This window comes from Prunus persica, chromosome G1 (assembly GCF_000346465.2).
Source record: "Prunus persica cultivar Lovell chromosome G1, Prunus_persica_NCBIv2, whole genome shotgun sequence".
Taxonomy (NCBI): Eukaryota; Viridiplantae; Streptophyta; class Magnoliopsida; order Rosales; family Rosaceae; genus Prunus; species Prunus persica.
The window spans coordinates 7,203,792-7,225,279 of NC_034009.1; the positions used below are offsets into that span (position 1 = coordinate 7,203,792).

At 36.4% G+C, this 21,488-nt stretch overlaps 1 protein-coding gene across 1 annotated transcript; it reads right to left on the reverse strand.

Annotated features, from left to right (window-relative positions):
* Window positions 9,372-12,786, reverse strand: LOC18790921 ((R)-mandelonitrile lyase 1). The gene is made up of 5 exons (XM_007227279.2): window positions 12,716-12,786; window positions 11,976-12,092; window positions 10,897-11,556; window positions 9,896-10,739; window positions 9,372-9,733 (listed from the first exon to the last, which is right to left on the reverse strand). Exons 2-5 carry the CDS (start codon window positions 12,073-12,075, stop codon window positions 9,700-9,702), a joined length of 1,638 nt encoding a protein of 545 aa, XP_007227341.2. The 5' UTR covers window positions 12,076-12,092; window positions 12,716-12,786; the 3' UTR covers window positions 9,372-9,699.

Here is a 21,488-nt window from a genome sequence, read left to right on the forward strand (position 1 = left end):
ACATTTGTCTCATCCAAAGGAGTTGCGTGCAGCAACTCCCAGCTGCAACATACTCTGTTTCCGCAGTGGATAAGGAGACAGAATTCTGTTTTTTGCTATGCCAAGAAACAAGGTTGTTGCCTACATAAAAGACCCCCCCGGAAGTGCTTTTCCTATCATCACTACAACCTGCCCAATCAGCATCACTATACCCAACCAGACTGACACAAGTGTCATAGGTATACCACAATCCAAACTCAACAGTCCCACTCACATATTTTATGATTCTCTTAACAGCAAACAAGTGAGACTCCTTTGGGTCATTTTGAAACCGAGCACACACTCCAACACTATAAGAAATATCTGGTCTACTAGCAGTCAAGTAGAGAAGACTTCCTATCATACTTCTATAGAGAGTTTGATCCACACTTTTGCCATGCAAGTCTCTATGAATTTTAGCACTAGTGCTCATTGGAGTTCTTGCAGATTTTGCATCCTCCAAACCAAACTTTTGCACAAGATTTTTTGCATATTTTGATTGAGAAACAAAGATCCCATCATGGCTTTGTTTGATTTGAAGACCTGAGAAATAGTTAAGCTCACCAACAAGACTCATTTCAAATTCAATAGTCATGACATGAATAAACTCTTGAACATGCAAATTAGAGGTAGAACCAACCACAATATCATCAACATACACTTGAGCAATCAAGACATCATTTTTGAACCTTTTGACAAACAAAGTTTTGTCAACTGACCCTCTAACATAGTCATTTCTTAGAAGATGAGAGGATAACCTCTCATACCATGCTCTAGGAGCTTGCTTCAAACCGTAGAGTACCTTTTTTAACCGAAACACATCATTTGGATGATGTGGATCCTCAAAACCCTTTGGTTGTTCAACAAAGACCTTTTTATTTAAAATACCATTCAAAAAGGCAGTTTTGACATCCATTTGATAAAGTTTGAATTTTAAGTGACAAGCAATTGCAAGAAGTAATCTAACTGATTCAAGCCTTGCAACAGGGGCAAATGTTTCATCAAAGTCAATGCCTTCCATTTGAGTGTAACCTTGAGCAACTAATCTAGCTTTGTTTCTAACAACATTACCTTGCTCATCAGTTTTGTTCTTGAAAATCCACTTAGTACCTATGACATTTGTATTAGTAGGTCTGGGAACAAGGTACCAAACATCATTTCTAACAAACTGATTCAGCTCCTCTTGCATTGCAAGAAACCATTCACCATGGTTCAACGCCTCTTTCACATTCTTAGGTTCTTCTTTTGAGACATAACACACATGACTAATCTCTTGTGCTAATTGTTTCCTAGTTCTCACCCCCTGATTAAGAAGACCAATAATGACACTATCAGTTTGAGTGAGAGGGCTATGATCAGCATGGGAGCTGTCAACTTGGACAGATGAGATGGAACTAGAGGTTGAAGGAGTTGACAGGTCAACTGGGACAGAATTTCCGAAAGATGACAGGTCAACTACAAGATCCAGACCTGGAGATTCTTGCACGAGAGAAGGAGAAAAAAGGCCATCCTCATCTAATGCCATCTCAGTAAAGGCAGCAAAATCATCAATTTTGACATTTATGGACTCAATGATGGTTCTGGTCCTACAGTTGTACACTCTATAGGCTCGGCTTGAAGTAGAATACCCAAGAAAAATTCCCTTATCACACTTAGAATCAAACTTAGCAAGATGCTCCCTATCTTTCAAAATATAGCATGTGCTACCAAAGACTCTAAAATATGACACATTCGGCTTCTTGCCTTTCCAAATCTCATAGGGAGTTTGCTTGGTACCAGACCTCAAAAATACCCTGTTTGAGATATAACAAGCTGTACTTACAGCTTCAGCCCAAAAATGTTTAGCAAGATTTTTGCTATTGAGCATCACCCGAGCCATCTCAACAAGAACTCTATTCTTTCTCTCCACAACACCATTTTGTTGAGGTGTAATAGGAGCGAAGAACTCATGCTTAATTCCCATCTCTTCACAAAATTTCAGAAACTGAGAATTCTCAAACTCAGAACCATGATCTGTTCTAATTCTAACAAGAGGCAGATGACTAGTCATCTTCTCTTTTTGCAAAAGATGACAAACAGACTTAAACCTTAGAAAAGTTTTAGATTTTTCACGTAAGAATGAGACCCAAGTGAATCTAGAGAAATCATCAACCATGACAAGAATATATTTCTTTCCACCAAGGGACAAGGTTTGGATAGGACCAACAAGGTCCATGTGAACAAGTTCAAGGCTGACTTGTGTTTGAATATGTTTGACCTTCTTGTGTGACACTCTAACTTGTTTCCCCAATTGACATCCTTCACAAACATGTTGATCAAATTTGTCAAGCTTTGGTAAACCACTCACTAACTCTTTCTTTGACAATTTATGCAAGTCTCTAAAGTTCACATGTCCAAGCCTTTGATGCCACAAGACACTTGTTTCATTCACAACCTTATTGCAAACTATTTCTTTTGCATCATTGACACCATCAATGCAATAGCAATTGTCCCTAGACCTAGCCACGCTCACAATCTCATTACCACCTTTTCCAATGATTTTGCACCCATGCTTGGAGAATCTAACTTCTATTACTCCATCATCACACAGCTGACTCACACTAATGAGATTGGATGTAAGACCCTCAACACATCTAACATTCTTAAGCTCGGGTAATCCAGGGATACAAACAGTACCTTTCCCAACAACTTGAGACTTATGACCTCCCCCAAAAGTTACAGTGCCTCCATCAAAAGGACTGAGAGATGAGAAGACACTTTTATCATCAGACATATGTTTGGAGCAGCCACTATCAAAGTACCAAGAGTTGGTGTTTGATGCAGCAAAAGCATTTAGCACAACAAGACATTTGGTATGACCTTTTTCAACCCAAGTAGACTTAGGCACAATAGGTGAACACATTTTAAGGGAGACAAGTTTGGCAATCTTAGTTACTTCTTTTAGCAAATGATCAACCTGATCTTGCAAAGATCTGGGATTCTTTTTAGATTTTGAAGACAATTTTCTAGTCTTATCCTTTTTGTACATATGACAGACTGGTCGAATATGACCAGTCAACCCACACCTGTGACAAGTTGGAACAAACTTAGGTTTCTTGACAATCGGCTGAGCATTAAGCGAATCCATAGTTGGAGTTTTTGACTTGACAAACCTAGTGGTAGAGCTAGACGAACTAGAATCAAAATGATTAAATCCAAGACCACCTTTGTCCCCATGAGGTTTTCCCATAGTCAACATTTTGTCAATTTTTGAGGCACCAATGGTCATAGATATAACCTTGCTTTTTGCTTCATTCAATTCACCTAGGAGCAGTTTGTTTGAGTTCTGGAAACCAATGTTACTCTCCTTGAGCACATTAACTTGATTTTCCAGATTACTCCTAATTGACACAAGTGCAACAAAATCTTTTTCTAGAGACACAGATTTGTCACTCAACTCCTTTTTGGTCTCTTTTAAGATGAGGATTTCATGTTGAAGTTCATGGTTGTTGGCCTCAAGTTTGAGGCACTCTTCTTTCAAAGACAATGTCTCTTTGAACAAACAATCATATTTTCTTCCTAATGACTCATATGACAGGTCATCTGACTCATAATCAGATTCATCAGACACTGGCTGCACAGAGGCAACAAAAGCAACATGTTGATCATCATTATCAGAGGAAGATGAATCCTCTTGAGAAACTTCACTTTCACTCTCACTCCAGCTAACTTTCATGGCCTTGTCCTTTCCTTTGGAGTATTTTTTCTGATTGTTTGCGCAGTCGGCAGCACAGTGCCTAATGCCTCCACATGTGAAGCACTTGACAGATTTTCTAAAATCTTTAATGAGAGGTTTGACATCCTTGTTCCTCTCATTAGACCGATCAGTTGATGGTCTAAATTGTCTCTCACTACCAGAGCTGCCCTCTCTAGCAAACTTTCCTTTATCCCTAAGAATTCTCCTAAATTTTTTGACAAACAAGGCCATCTCATCCTCAAAACCTGAGGATTTTTCACTACCTTTCAGAGAGCAATCATTCACTCCTTGAAGTGCAACATTTTTTGATTTTTTAATGTCATGCTCTTCCATATTCAACTCCATCTCATAGGTTTTTAATTTTCCTACGAGCTTGCCAAGCTTAATTTCATTTAAGTTTTGGACCTCCATGATTGCGGTTTTCTTTGCTCTAAACCTAGATGGTAGGACATGAAGGATTTTCTGAACAACAAGAAGCTCATCAATAGGTTAACCGAGACTCATGGCTTCATTAGTGATCATCTCAACTCTCCCATAGAACTCAGAAATAGACTCAGTTTCAGACATCCTAAGTTCTTCAAATTGTGCAAGCACCATCTGAAGTTTTAGAGTTCTAACTTGGTCATCCCCTTCATGAACCACCCTTAGTTTATCCCAAGCCTGTTTTGCATTTGGGATGTGTTGTATATGTGAAAACTGTGTGCTAGACAAGGCAGTGACTAAGGCATTTCTGGCCTTCTTGTTTGAATATGCAGCAAACATCTCAGTTTCAGTCCACTCCGACCTAGGCTTGGGCACAACATTACTCTCAACAGTCTTGACAGGAGCAACCCACTCTTTTGTGAGATACTCACTTGCGTACTCATCAAGAGCATCAAGAAATATCTCAAATTTTTCTCTCCAAGCAGCGTAGTTATTTCCATCAAAATAGGGAGGGGAGTTGCAAGATCCAGCAACTCGATCCCGTTCCATAGTGAGCACACCTAAACACCAAAACAAATCCTAGGATCTCTCTATTTGTATTAAGAGCTGACGCTCTGATACGAATTGTAATCGGTACTTAGGTGACGATGGGTAAACTTAAAAAAAATATTCAGCCAAAGGATGCAGCAAACTTCACACACACACAGAACATATCATGATGTACCTGCAGGCCTAGAGAATTACTAGTGACAACCTAGGCACTCAGAAGGACCCATCAATCTAGGCATCCCCTGTGCTAGCAACAACTATGGTGAAAGTGTGTGAAGACAGCATAATCAAACAAACACCAAACAGCAGATAATGATGATTAGTCAACCACAATTCATACGATGACTAGTCAACCACCAAGAACACAAACCCAGAAAATTACAAGAATGCAATCAGAAATTGTTCACCCAGAAACCCACCATTGGGAAAAACTGGGGGTCATCAACCGACCAGGCAATCCACTAAGTAGAAAAAGATTCTTACAAAGGAATACAAGCAAGCTCAAGCAAAACCTAGATCTATTTAGGAAGATGAGCAATACCTCCTTTGTGCAATCTTCTTCTCCAACTTAGTACAGCTTGAAACCCAGTTCTTCATGGCAATGGCAGCTTCTTCTTCAGCTCATTCATCCCATGGCACCAGCTTGCAAGCTCAACTCAAACAGAAACCAAAATTTGGATTCAAAGGAGAATAATCAATTTCTTCAAGAAACCATACTCTTGAAGAAATCAATAGTGAATCTGATCTAGATATAAATGAGAGAATGATTTATTAAGCTAGATGCAGATCATATTTCAAATGCAGTTTTTTAAATCAATATAGAAAAACTCATAGATGAAAAACTTGTTCTTTCTAGAGGAAGAAAAACGGAAAAATGGAGAACACTCTTTCCTACAATTCTTCACCTGAAAGACGGCTGCCCAAAAAGGGAATAGCAAGACCTATACAGCCCAAAATATTCCCTTAGGTCAGAGACCCATCTGGCAGCAGAGAGAGAAAAGAATAGGACAAAAAGGTTTGTTATCCAGCTGGAGAGCAAGGATGACTAGTCATCCAAGAAACAGATGACTAGTCATCATTTTATGAAAAACAGTGTAATGCAGTGTTATGCAATGCACAATGTTTACCTTTGTCAAGTTGCATGATCCTCCATATGATTGTTGTTAGTTAAGAACACCTAGAGAAGCTATTCTCAATCTAAATTTGAGCTTGATAACAATAGAAATCCTATTACAAAGTTGACAAGGGAAGCCAAAAGAAAAATACAAAATGCATACATTAACAATATGTGATTTTTATTTAATTGCTTATGATGAGTGCATGCCTACTTGAATTGTTAATCATTGTTTTAAACTATCTAATTGTCTTAATGCCTGATCACCATTAGGATCTTTAGAAAAGTAATTGGATGCAATTTTGATCGGAAGGTTCCCTGAAATTGATGCTAGCTTCTTGTGATTAATAATTGTAATTTCACTTAAGATGAATACCACGTCTTAAGGGTTGCATGGTTTTTCAAAGGGTTTTCACAAAACTTAATGAGTCTTTCATGTTCAGATTTGATCCGAACATCCGGACGGGTTGCATGTTGGATATACGTTCTGTGTTGGAGGTTTCAAGTAGAATATACATTAGGAAAACCTAACCTTCAAAGTGGCATGTGCAAATCATAAATAATTGGTAAAAGTTCATAGGATTGCTAGGTGATGGTGAAACCCTAGTGCTTTTATAAATTGATATTCAAAACTCTTTCCTTCAATCGTATTTGTTTTTATTTAATATTTATTTTTAGAATCAACCAAATTCATAATCATCTTTCTTGACCTTTTATTTTAAGTAGTTATTTGGAATTTATTTTTACTTAAATTGCTAATTAGTCCTTGAGGAAAACGACCTTGCATGAGCATCCATACTACAATAGCCTTGTATTATTGTAAGTATTTTATGTGATTTTAACCCTGTTTGCACAGGTACTAAAAATCCTATCAGTGGGCAATAATATGATCAATAAATATGGTACAAATAGCATTATTGTTAAATTAATAGGGAGGTGGTTGGAATATAAATTTAGTATCTCTTTCAAAAGAAGATAAATGCCACTAAAGTAAGAGCTAGAAGTGAGCTTTAGTTACCAGCTAACATTCACAGTTTTTTACTAGACAACACAAGGAGTACTAAACAAAGCTATGTAAAGTACGTAGAAATTGGACAAAACTAAAACAACAATAAAAGTAAAGCAAATCCAAGTATAAGTAAAATTTAAGTCGGATATGTACCTGACCGAAGAAAGCACAAAAGAAACTGTGAGCTTTTAGAACAAATCTTTCATTGCCAAGGCAAATGATATGTATATGCTGAAATGAAGCTTTTTATTTATAAGCCCTCATTTGCCTTTGGTGGCCGGGAGTCTTGTCGATTTCCACCACTTGCTTCTTTAATAAATATATCGAAACTTCCTGGCCCATGTCTAAATTATAGCTCATCTATCAAACTGAATAATTGATGATGTGATGGGAATAATTGATGATGGGAATAAGACTGGAACAAGAAATATTGTCAACAAACTTTCTGATCCATTACGCATTTGATCCACCCAAAGTAAATTACTCACGCTATTGTAAATAAACTGTTACTTGTGGTAATGTATGACAAATTGAATTTGATGATAAGCTTGTTTGACTTTTATCTTTTAAGTTGTGACATGAAAATAGCTATGGTTAGGAAATATATGTTGATCAATATAGTTAAATAAACTACGCGCATCTTGGGACCCCATCAATTGGGAGAAATTTTGACTTGACTGAAATTTTAGTTAAATGTGGAAATATTTGCTTGGTTTGTCTATATCTCAAATTGCAGTAAAAAACTTTAGAATCATGACTTCTGTATAAAAATAAAAACTACAAAAAGGGAGCTGATTTTCCCATTTCATTTTTGTTCACTTTACCCTCTCTTTTAATTTTTAAATATTTTTTAATCAATTTTATTCCTTTTTATTCTTTCTCTTTCATATTTTACCCTTACTTTGAATTAGGATTTTGATAATTGAAATTAAGAAAAGTTAACATAATAAAAATAAATAAAAAAGAAGTCTCAGTGTCTTCTTCATCGTGTCCTTCCCACTTCTCCTACCCAAAACTACTCTCAGAGAAAGTCATGAAATAGAACGATACTTCTCCTACCAAAAGCAAATACTCTTTAATTATTGGCGAAAGATTTAGGGATATGAGGGCCTTTGGCAAATACTCTTTAACTATCTCTCTTCCCGAAGAGAAAACTCAATCCTTTCAATTATTTATGCATCTCCCTGAGACTATTTTACTGACTTTGACATCACAGGGTCTTTGGTCAACACCCCCCGGATATGTTCCATTCAGGGACAGACCTTTAGTTTGGCAAACCTGGGCTATAACCTAGGTAGCTTCTTTTTTCCAGCCTAACCTTATCTAGGTGAGGTGTGGGGGAACTCACACACAGCACGGCAAAAGAAAAAAAAAAGAGAAAAAATAAAATAACTTACACACAGCACGTAGAAAAATAAAAGAAAAAAGAAGAAGCACTACCCTACCCTTGCATGTAGAGGAATAAATAAAAAAGAACGCTCTTGTTGCTGCTGCACTTACCTTCAAGACTTAATTCAAGTGAACCAAGTTTCTATGTTCATGTAAGCTTCTCTCAATTTCTTGATGCGTTAATTTGGGGATTTTTTGGAGTTTATAAAGTATCAATTAGGATTTGCAATTGACACTTATGAATTATTAATTAGGATTTGCAATTGGGGCATCAGTTTCAATTTATGAGTTATGAATAGGATTTGTAATTGATTTTATTGTTCTTGCTGTATTTTTTTTTTTTTTTGGTTACCAATGAAATCACATGGTATTGTTGAGTTTTCTATCTACTTAATACCTAAATTTAGCTCAATCTATTTTAAAATCCTGAATCTGTCCCTGATTCTATTAACCGTATCTATTTTGCATATCATTTTATGGGTGTTGACAACAGGAGAATTGCTTCACTAAGTCCCTTGCCTGCATTTTTCGGGTGTGGATTAGAGTAGCCTAATGGTTGTAATGTTTTTGGGCAGTATATATGCATGTATTTTATTCATTTTCCCATGTGCTTGTGCTGCTTGGCAACCATAGAGATGCATGAACATGTGGGGTTGTTGATCCCAATAGTAGAACTGCAGTGTTATTTGAAATATGCAAATTTGATGCATTGGGTTTTATGCTTAGGAGTACGATTATTCTCTATAATGAATTGACGAAAAATCCCTGAAATTTAATAGAAATTTTAACGGAGTTAGACGTAAGTGATAAATTGCAACACTTTACATAATATAAGTGATTAAAAATAAAAATTAAAAATTCAGGTAATATTTATGTAAATTTTTCAAAATATAAATACAAATCCACCTTAGAGTTACAAATTATTATATAATGGGCCCTTTATAAAGTTTACCAGTATTTTTTTTGGCATGGCACTCAATGGAGGTTCTTTATAAATAAAAAATAATAATAAAAAATAAATAAATACTTTTTTTTCTTTTTTCTTCTTCCATTGAATTACGAAAACTGCAGCTTCATAATTTTGGTCAACGGATCAGGCCCACCTTGCATATCTAAACGACCTCTGCCAAACTTTATCTGTAGCTTGTATGTGTATTCCAGTAATTAATTCGATAACTCAAATGATACAATACAAGTAAATATATTCAGTAAGAAAACACTACACAATTGCTTGTATCTGTAGCTTGTATCTGTACAAGTATAATGGTGAAATTATTGTATGGTACAAATCATCACCTTATTCAGTAAGAAAACACTACACAACTGGTTTTATTAATTATTGTATGGTATAAATCATCACCTTATTCAGTAAGAAAACACTACACAACTGGTTTTATTAATCTTCCACCTTATTCAGTAGGGCATGGTGAATAACATGCCTTGTTCAGTAGGGCATGGTGCTTATCTTTCTTTCAGCATCTTAACGCCAGTATACCTGCCCAAAGCACAAAAATTGAAGGGAAAAATAATAGCAGCTTATCAGATTTCATCACGAAAAACCCATATGACTAATTAATTTCTGTTTCGGAGGAGTTATATAGTTGATCATTCCATCCAAACAAATGCTTAAATAAATGATTAAGTGTGGATAACATACCTTCCTAACATCATAACAGTGGCCTGAGGATTGGTCCCTGGTGAGAACTTGAATGTGGATCCATCAACAACACGTAAGGCATTGATCCCCTTGACTCGTAAATCCCCATCAACCACCTTTCCCACAAGGCATCCCCCATGGTAGTGCCAAAATGTGGCTACTGTCTCTCGACAAAATGTTTCCACGGATGCGGTATCTGTAAGGTTCTTTGGTAATGGTGGTCCGAAAAAGTTGAAACCATCTGTACCAGGCAAATCTTGAACCTTAAATGGCTTCAATGAATTTGTGCTTAATAAATCACCAATCTTCCTTGTGGCACTAACACAACGAGCAAGATCCAGCGGATTTGAAAAGTAGTTGAAGCGTACATTTGGACCAACTTTGACATCATAGGACGACTGCAGCCTAAGCGAACCATAGGACAAGGGTCCTGGATCTTTGTAGAAAATTTGTCCGTAAGTTGAATTTATCTTTGCGGAGAAAGAAGGATCAGGAAAAATACTAAAGGGTGGAGTAGAAAATGGCAACCCCGAGAAAGTCTCTATGAAGTAATCTCTTGTGATGCCAACGATCTGTACACTAGAGGATTCCAGTTGAAATGGAGGCAATATTGTGATGTAATTACGAGGATTATCACTCATAAACTGTCCAACGTAAGGCTCGGGGTGAACAACTGGGATTTTGATCGATGAAAGGTAGGACTCTGGGCCAACACCACTAAGTAGCAGGAGTTGAGTGCTTCCAATTGCCCCGGCACTCAATATAACCTCTCCCTTACCACGTATGAAGGCCTTATGTGACCTCCCTTTAGAATCACTATACACGATTCCTCTAGCAGACAAACCTGCATGGTCAGAACAGATTGTAGTTATTATCGAATTATTGAAAACCAAAGATATCAATTTACTCTTAATCTAATGGTATTTCTCCTGTCAATGTTCGAATACCCTGCTCGATTAACAAAGAAATTAAAGTAAAAGATGCAAATATATGAAACATACTTGGTGCGTTGGAAGAGAATATGATTCTCTCTACTGTGGCATGAACTGCAACTCGCAAGTTCTTCGGGTTTCCTAGATTAAGCAATTCCACAGCTCCATGTCTCCATCCCTGATTGTCGAAAAGAGTACCCGAGACCTTAGTTCCTAGAATGTGATTTAAATTATATCCGTTGTCTGGACGAACACCAGCCTCTAACAAACCTTCCTTCACAACAGATTGCCAACGTGACACATTCGGGGGGGTTATGATAGTATTTTCAACCCATTGATAGGCCTTTCTAACCAAATCCATGTCCCATTCAATTCCTGAGTTTCCATAAAAATCTTTATCGGCTCTAGTGTAGAAACCAAAGTTGAGCATGCTTGACCCACCAAGAACCCTGCCTCTTACATTGGCCACACCATCTTCGGATGTGAACCTTTCAGCTGGCGTCTTTCCATCGTCTTCTAGCATGAGAGTTGTAAGAATCTCATCTTGATGCAAAACACTTGGATATGCACTTGGAACACTGCCCTTTTCTAGCAGGAGCACCGAGTACTTCGCTGATAAAGTTGCTGCTAATGGGCAGCCTGCTGTACCCCCTCCAACTACAATGTAGTCGTACACTTCTTCTAATGGCAGATCAGTGGAATTATAGACAAATTTCATGTAGCTTAAATCTGCAAAATATGAAGAGATGGAAGTAACTGATTATGTCAGGAGAACTGTTTGTTATGATGCTTTCTCTTTCTTTCTTTTTTTTTTTTTTTTTTTTTGAAGAATTAGAGTGATACCCTTGAGAATAGTTAGTATATAACCGGACGGGAAAAACTTTCAAAAATACGGTGAAAATTTCATCTATTATTTATTTCAATTTATTAATGTATGTTATTTACATTCAATAATATGTGAAATACATGAACTTTTCATGTATTATTAAAAAACTTATAAAAAATACACGTAATAAAAATGTGTATTTTTCTGAGTATTTTATATGTGTACATAAAATGAAAATATTTTGAAAACAAAAAACAAAAAAAACTTAAGTACATGTATAATATGAGTATTTATCAAAGTCGAGTGTTTGTTAAAAACTTACCATGATCAGATGGAGTGGCGAATGATTGAACCTTAGATTGAGGATAGAAGACAGACAGGTACAAAAGAAATAGTACAACACCAATTCTTGACTTCTCCATGGCTAACGTTTTTTCTCCTGAAAAATTCAAAAGCATTTTCAACAACTTTTTCAAGTGGCAGTCAACAAAAAAAGTCCTCTTTTTCTTCCCTTGCATGGAGTTTCTAGATTGTAACACTATAGACCCTAGAGGGCAATTCAAAATTAGCGATAATAATTTGAAATTGAAAAACAAAAAACATCGGTCTAACATTTTTTTTAAAAAAAATTGAACTTTCTTATAAAATCCAAATTAATCATTTCCTCTCAATCACTCCATCCCATAATTGAACATTATGATATCAACAATCAAATTGAATTAGCCAAAGTAAATTCTTCATGAACCAGGAGCTCAATAACACAGGTTAGCTACATGGAAACACCAGCCATCGAAATTATAATTAAATATCGTTGTATTTCAATTTCGGTGTCTCAAACATATGGAAACAAAAAAAAAATTATGACAAAATAAAAACAAAGAAAACCTTATGTGCATGCACATTCCTACATAAGAATTTGTTTTGTATGTTTAGAAGAACTTACAAATGTTCAATCATTTAAATAAAAAATAAAAAAATTATGAGTAATACTTGCAATGAAAAATACCACCATGTCTATTGATGATTGAAAGAACTCCATGCATAATGTGAGTTAGGATTTACCTTAGATCAAATTACTACTTCTGGCGCAAAATGACATAGATCTTCGAGGTCTTGTTACATATATATAGGCCAAGGAGATCAAAATTAGAGAGATGGAGTTTGATTTTAATTTTAATTAAGGAACCCGAGTCTTCATTTACCCAAGACCACAGAATTAGGCACATCAATTTTTGAAGATAAGGGTTTGACAAAAGAAATCAAATACAGGGAAACGAAAATGCGACGGGGCATGGATAAAGACTCGCAATGAAAAGTCAAATGAATTATACACGTTAAAATGAAACTATGCAGTTGGTAGTGTCGTCTGGCAACGTTGCGTCTTTATTTCAACTTTGCTTCTTTTCAAGGAACAAGAAAAACTGCATACGAATAATTTTCAGATCTCTTTTATTTTTTATTTTTTATATATATATATTATTTTATTGGTTTAACTTCTATGATAGACCTATCAATAACACATTTCAATACGAAAGCGATGAAAATTAATTCAAAAGTAAAGACGTGTATTATGAATAGCCATTTGAATGTTGAAGACTTATGGCTATATGGGAGGAAGTTGTAACCCGCGTTGTCAAAAAGGGGGGTCATGGAAACTTTTTGAAAACACAATTTTTATTCCGCGTCATGAAATAGGGTTTCAATGACGCGCATAGAATGTCATTGGAAACTTTTTCAAAACACGACGTTTGTTTCGCGTAGTGAAATTGTGTTTCAATGACACGGATGGCGTGTCGTGGAAACATTTTCAAAACATGACATCTATTCCGTGTCATTGAATGAGGTTTCAACGACGCTGATCGCATGTCATCCTCTTCTTTCCATGGCGTGAGCTTGATGTCATGGATGAGGTTTTGATGGCGTAAATTAGTCGTCATGAAGAGTATGATGTTTTATTTGACGTCGTCTTTTAGGACTTTACATGATGCAGAGGACACGTCATTGAACTTAACGACGTTCATAAGACGTCATTGAATTATTTTTCATGACACAAATCAGATATGTTGAAATGTTTATTTTTATACAAAAATTATACATATCCCATCATTTTAATTCTACAAAAGCAACTAATATATAAAATCAAAACTGAAGATTAGGCTAATATACTTAAGTTAATATTACTCAAAATGATTCTATTACATCATGACAAGTTTAGAACTTGTCTTTTAAGTTTAACTAATCTCACAAAGTCAATCGTATGAAGTTTGAGAAAATTTGATACTTGCACTGTAGTTTGAGAGAGAATGTGATGCTTCATGTCCAAAAGAGGGTATAAATGGTACAAAATAATTATAACCACCGTTACCTGCATTAAAACAAAAGATCAGAAATTGGGAATGAAGGTCTAGAAATTACACGTATGCATGAATAAGAATGATCCAGGTGTGTAAATTCTTGGTCCACATGGGAAATTTCATTATATAGAAATGTCTTGCCAAACCAAATGCCAAATAAAACAAAAGGAATAAAAGAATCCAACAAAACTAATTTAAAGGACAAAAAATTCACGAACGAAGTTTGACCAAGAACCTAGAAAGAAAAAAAAAAAAAAAAAAAAACAAGATAAGAAAAAGGTTTAAGCACGGGGGATGGCACAAGAGACTAAACAATAAGTTCACAAAGAATATATCTAATTGCCCATTCTCTGTTTATTTGTGGTCACTTTTTTCACTGTCAAAGACATACTTCCAAACCTCAACATACCTATATAGATTCTTAATTACCCCTCAAGTGTCCATGTAAAATAGATGTATATATACAACTTTGTATGTTCAAGGTTCTTTTCTTCTGTAAACAGAGATTCTAAGTATACAACACTAAGATAATGCATCTAATTAAGTACTACCATTGCATGTGAAATTTTTCTTTTTTCCATACAAACATTGCACTATTTCCTCAAACAATCCAATCAATGTTTTTTTATATCCCTGTTGTAGCTGTGTGTAATTAAATGTGCATGTCATTAATTTTTTTGGTACTTATTAGTGTTTTCTCAAACCCCGTACAGCTCTACCAAAACCATCCACTAACTCTTTTAATTTCGTAGCCTCAACCCATATCGATTTTGAAAAGAAGAAATTTATCTCAACTATGATTTTAGAATAACCAATAACCAAATTAACTTGACGCAAACATCGATCAATGAACCAAAAATACATTTTAATTCAATTTCAATCACAAGTACACCAACACTTCAAGGAGAAAAAAAAGGAAAAAAAGGAAAAGAAGAGTAACTGAGAGCATGAATCTTGCAAATTTGTTAAACTTGTTTTAGCAAATGGTGAGAGTAAAATAAGGTGAACTTGCGCATCCACCAAAAACAAAAGCTTGGGACTTGCTTGTTAACCAAAAAGCCCAAATTATCCCAGAGCTTAAGCCAACAATTCTTTCATTGCCAAGGCAAATGATATGCATGTGCTGAAATGAAGCTTGTTATTTATAAGCCCTCATTTGCCTTTGGTGGCTGGGAGAGTCTTGTCGATTTCCAACACTTTTTAATAAATATATCGAAACTTGCTGGCCCATGTCTAAATTATAGCTCGTATTACCACAAGTAGGAGACAACCTCTCAGGTTAAACACTTGAATATAAAATATATCAACTGGTTAATTTACTTTAGAATTGCAGTAAAAAAACTTTAGAATGATGACTTCCATATAAATAAATAAATAATAAATAAAAAAGGGAGCTGATTTTTCTCATTTTATTTTTGTCCACTTACCCTCCCCTTTGTTTTTTAATACTTTTTAATCAATTTTGTTTCTTTTTGTTCTTTCTCTTTCGTATTCTACCCTTATCTTGAATTAAGGTTTTGATAACTGAAATTAAAAGAAGTTAACATAAGGAATCCCTTACATTTGTATGTCTTTGGTTTGAAAGTCGAGGGGTTTCTCTGTCTTTTTTTGAAAAAGTTTTGACTTTTTCCAAAAGTGAAAGCTTTTGTGTGGCTAAAATCTAAATTTACTAAAATAGAAATAAATAAAAAGAAGTCTCAATGTCTTCTTCTCCTTCATCGTGTCCTTCTAGCTTCTCTTACCCAAAATTACTCTTAGAGAAATTCATGAAACAGAACGATCGCTCTCCTACCAAAAGCAAATACTCTTTAATTATTGGTGAAAGGTTTAGGGATCAGAGGGCCTTTGACAAATACTCTTTAACTATCTCTTCCTAAAGAGAAAGCTCCATCCTTTCAATTATTTATGCATCTCCTCGAGACCATTTTACTCACTTAAACATTAGAGGGCCTTTGACTAACACCCCCCAAATGTATTCCGTTGACCGTATCTATTTTGCAAATCATTTCATGGGTGTTGACAACAGGAGAATTGCTTCACTAAGTCCCTTGCCTGCATTTTTTGGGGTGTGGATCAGAGTAGCAAATTGGTTGTAATGTCTTTGGGCAGTATATATGTATTTTATTCATTTCCTCATGTGCTTGTGCTGCTTGGCAACCATAGAGATGCATGGACATGTGTGGTGACAAGACCCGCTCTAAATTTCCCGAAATCCGAAACGAATCTTGTGAAAATTACCGATGTCGAGCCCACTTCTAAAATTGTACCTTTTTTCCCAAAAAGGAATAAGGGCATGAGACTTTCAACCGAAATTTCGACACAGTCTCCCCTATAAATTGAATATTTTCCAAATTTCAACCTGCACAAAATTCACAATTTATATACCAACAGGCAGCACACACAATATAATTTCATGCAGTCACATAATCGGCATTCGGCCTTCAAATAATTCGAAACAAAACCACCAACAAATTCTACACACAATTATGAATGCCAAATGCGAATTCCATCATCTAAATTCCCAAATATTAAACGTACAAAATTTAAACCTCCTAAAAAGACTGCATCTTATTTTCACCTAAATTTCAAGACTAACAACAAGATCCGAACCAACCTCCATCACACAACATGAGTAAAGTTTAACCCGATTCCAAACACATACAATACCTTTATTCATTTCTCTGTTATTCACATAATCTCCCCATACGCAGGTACTACCAACGCCACGTATGGAGTTTGTCAACACGCTGGATAACATACGCCACGTGCGACCTCAACATATTATCACATAATCTCCCCATACGCCGATACTACCAACGCCACGTATGGGTCTATTAACACGCCAGATAACCTACGTCACGTGCGACCTCAACATACTATCACATAATCTCCCCATACGCCGGTACTACCAATGTCACGTATGGGTCTGTCCGCACGCCGGATAACCTACGCCACGTGGGACCTAACAATCATATAATCTCCCTATACTCCGGTACTACTAATGCCACATATAGGGTCTGTCTCAAAGCCGAAAAATCCTACGCTACGCGAGACCTCAACATCATATCACAATATCTCTCCATACGCCGATACTACCAACGCCACGTATGGAGTCTGTCCGCACACCTGATAACCTACGCCACGTGGGACCTAACAATCATATAATCTCCCTATACGTCGGTACAACTAACGCCACGTATGGGGTCTGTCTCAATGCCGGAAATTCCTACGCCATGCAAGACCTCAACATCATATCACAATATCTCCCCATATGCCGGTACTACCAACGCCACGTATGTGGTTTGTCAACACGCCGGATAACCTACCCCATGTGGGACCTAACGAACACAGGGTGATACTTATAGTGTAATCAAAATCCGGGGAGGTACCTAGGGTAGTGCGTATAGCACTTCAAACTGACATTCTAAACTCTTTTCATACATTTATACCTATATTTAAATATATAAGTTACTCTAATATTGTATAAACCTCAACATCATCCCAAGTACCCCACACATCACCAATACTTTACCAAAAGTGCTAAATTAACTATTAATTATAAAAATGATTTTCAATAAACCATTAAATTCATATGCCTAACAATTCCATGCTATTCATTTAAAAATAAGGACCAAGAGTTTCCTACGATAATAATAAACATTCTAAAAATCTCAACCTAGTCAACATGGCTAAACAACGCTCAAGACCTGTCATTAGGGTCATTATAATCCTTCTAGGAAGATAAAACCACCTCGGAAGACTCACAATCAACCAAGGGTCAAACTACCCAAACTTGGTCAAACAGGCCCACGGGGCCCACAACCTCCAAATTCCGATCCGAAAGTTCCTATGGATTTTACAAGGTATAGAACACTCGTCCTACAAGTTTGGTCCAGATCGGACGGTCAGATCGCTCACGATTGTACGATCTGACGATTATTATAAACATAAACTTTAAATTAATAAATCGGAGCATCCGGGCCTCCGATTCATGATCCTTGAATTCCTACATGATCCTATAAATACCTAGATTAAATATATTAAATTCGAGACCATCCAACAGTCCCAACCTATCGAACCCAGATAACTCGCAATATACGAAAATCCGTTCAATAGTCAAACAACGTCCGAATTGAGTTCCGCAAAATCCTACGCACTCGTAACAACCTAAGGATCTCATTGAGACAAAGTGCAACTTCACCACCCTCGCCCATGCGCCGGTAGCGCTGGGTGTCCAAAGCAATTACGCATCGCCGAAAAATCTCAAAACCATGGCTCCAAACTCCTACCCTAAGTATAACACCATATTTGGAGCCACTTTTGTTCATGGACCTACCTCAAAAACTAACCGGAAGTGGCCGAAATTTCAATTCGTAAATCAAATTACCTACGCTAGGAATTGATCGAATCCTACCTAACAGGCAGCTAGAGCATGAAAAGTATGTGAGAAACCATACCTCATTCATCGGAATCGGTGGCCGGAGGAGGGAGATCGACAGCGGAGAAGTTCGGATGACACCGGCCGCTTCTTCTCCATTTTCCGGCGAAACCGTGACTGCTTGCGGCGAGACCTGGCTGGGGTGGGAAGAGGACGGCGGCTCGGTCATTTTGGTACCAGCCCCGTTGTCATCGATGGCCGGAGGAGAGAACTGCCGGCCAAAACGTGGTCGGCTGTCGCTGCGTGAGAGAGAGAGAGAGAGAGAGAGAGAGAGATCTGATTTTATCAAACCATTTTCGCCAAAATTACGGTTATGCCACTGAGAGTATTTTTATCGTATCTCTCTCGTTATAACTCCGATTCGAGCCCACCACGTGTCTACGGACTCATCTCGCCATGCTCTTGAAATTCCCAAATTTATTTCCGGTCAAAAAGTCAACTTAAAATCTAATAAAATATTTTAGGGGTAAAATGGTATTTTCTCTCAATAAATTCATATTTACTAATTTATTTAGGACCGGGTCGTTACATGTGGTTGTTGATCCCAATAGTGGAACTGCAGTGTTACTTGAAATTCCTTGCAGATATGCTAATTTGATGCATTCAGGTTGGATTCTTAGGAGGACAATTATTCTCTATAGTGAATTGATGAAAAATCTCTGTAACTTAACATAAATTTTAACGGAGTTAGACGTACATGGTGAATTGCAACACTTTATATAATTTAGGTAATTAAAGATAAAAATTGAAAATTCAAGTAATATTTATGCAAATTTCTCAAAATATTAATACAAATCCACCTTAGAGTTACAAATTATTATAGAATGGGCCCTTTATAAAGTTTACCAGTATTTTTTTGGCATGGCACTCAATGTACCCATCTTTTGCCTAATATCACTCCAGAATGTCCTCTATGTAAGAATTATATGGAGACTATTAACCACTTTATTCTTTGAGTGTCAGTTTGTAGATAATATCTGGAGATGCACGTATTTTTTCCCCAACTATGTTCAGCAGAATTTTGATGGCATTGAGTGGCTGGCTTCTCTACCTCATACTAAGGCTGCTGATGGCCCAAATGTTCTTTCCAAAGCTCTTCTTCTATGCTGGCAGATCTGGAAAGCCAGGAACAATTGCATTTTTAAAGACATCAATCCCCACCTAGTTAGAGTCCTAAATGTGGCTGGTCGCATTGGGCTGGATTATTGGAAAATTAACTCTTGCCCTTCTCAGAAGTCTACTAGAAAGGTTAACATCAAGTGGAAACCACTGCCTCTGGATTGGGTTAAAGTGAATTTTGATGGTTCAGTGCGTGGTAATTTGGCTGCTACTGGTTTTGTGATTCGTGACTGGAATGGTAATGTTCGTTTAGCTGGCGCTAAAAACTCTTGTCAAGTTTCTATTACTGTCGCAGAGTGTTTGGCCCTTCGTGATGACCTAGCTCATGCTATTCATAAGGGTTGGCGAAAGATCCTTGTGGAAGGTGACTCAAAACTCATCATTGATTGTGTTAACAAGCTGGTTTCAGTTCCCTGGAGCATAAGTCTCCTTGTGCAAGACAATCGGTTGCTCGGTTCTTATTGCGAGTAGAGCTCAGTTCTTATTGCGAGTAGATTTCGTTTCAGCACATTTTTTGGGAGGCTAACTTTTCTGCTGATGCTGTTGCTAGCTTAGGCCATAGTCTTACTCCGTCCCAGCTGTGGGATAGGGCTCTTCTGTTAAGCTAGTCTATTCCTTTTTATTTTGACTTGGTTGGGCCTGCGTGCCTGCATGATTTCCGGTTGTAGTTCTTTTTTTCTTATCAAAAATATCAACAACAAAAAAAAATCAGTATCTTGAAATAAAAATAAAAATAAAACTAACTTGATGACAAGGATTTGAAACTTTGAAATTATTTTTCTTTAATTTTAAAGATTATGGGCCAAACTGCCAGCTGGCATTGACTTTGAAGAAATATGGTGCAGAATGTAATACACCGTATTAGACTCTGGATAGGAGTAAATAGTCTATGTCAGGTGTTTGGTATCAACTTGTATTATTTAATTACCCGACTATTTTATACGGGTTGGGCTTTTAATACTCTCCTTACCTAACTAACTAATACAACCCACACACCCCGGTTTAGATAATACACGCTTAATTATACGGCTAGGGAAAAAGAACACGCTTTCTACGAAAAAAAATCAGACGCTCTTTTCATATTCTTCTCCTTCGGGTTGTTCTCTACTATCTTCTCCACAGGTTTTTTCTTCACTCTTCTCCAGGTATCCATCTCTCACTCTCTCTCTTTTTCATACTCTCTCCAATATGCTTTATATATTTCAAATTTTTAGTGGAAATTAGGTTATGAATTTTTTTTTTTGGCATTTTTTTTAATCGAATGTTTTCTTTGTATGTGATATAGTGATTCGACGTTGTGGGAATATTTAGATTGTTGGTATTAAACAGAGTATTACCAGTTTTCGTCCAAAAACAAACAACTGTGCTAGTGTTGGTAGTTTAGTTGAATACATACATACCTGACGACTAGGAGAGCAAAATTACAAAATTAAAATTGTATGAACCTGAATTTTAGGAACCATTTATTTTTCTTTGTCAATTGCTATTAGAAAAGTAAAGATGGATTTGTCTATTAATGACCAAATTAAGGCACTACTGCTAATTTTGGAGAAAGCAAGTGATGAAAAAACATTCCTGACATTGGATGGTGCTATGAGAAAAGCATTTGTTCTTCTCTTACTTGGGGCATGGGAGTTGTGATTCACTCTTTGATGTAGTTTGGTTTATGAACAACTTTCTCTTTTGCTCTTATCACCTTAATACGTGATCACTTTGAATTATACATTATTTGGTACTGTTTTTATTAACTTATGCGAGTATGTTGGAATTTTTATGAGATATTACAATTATGATAATGGGTTATATGAAAAAAAATCTTGGCAAAAACAATTGAAAAACAAATCTTGTCATATGAATCTTACCAAAAAAAAAATTTGTGTAATTTGAATCTCAATTTCCATTAAAATTATCAAAGATTTTTATT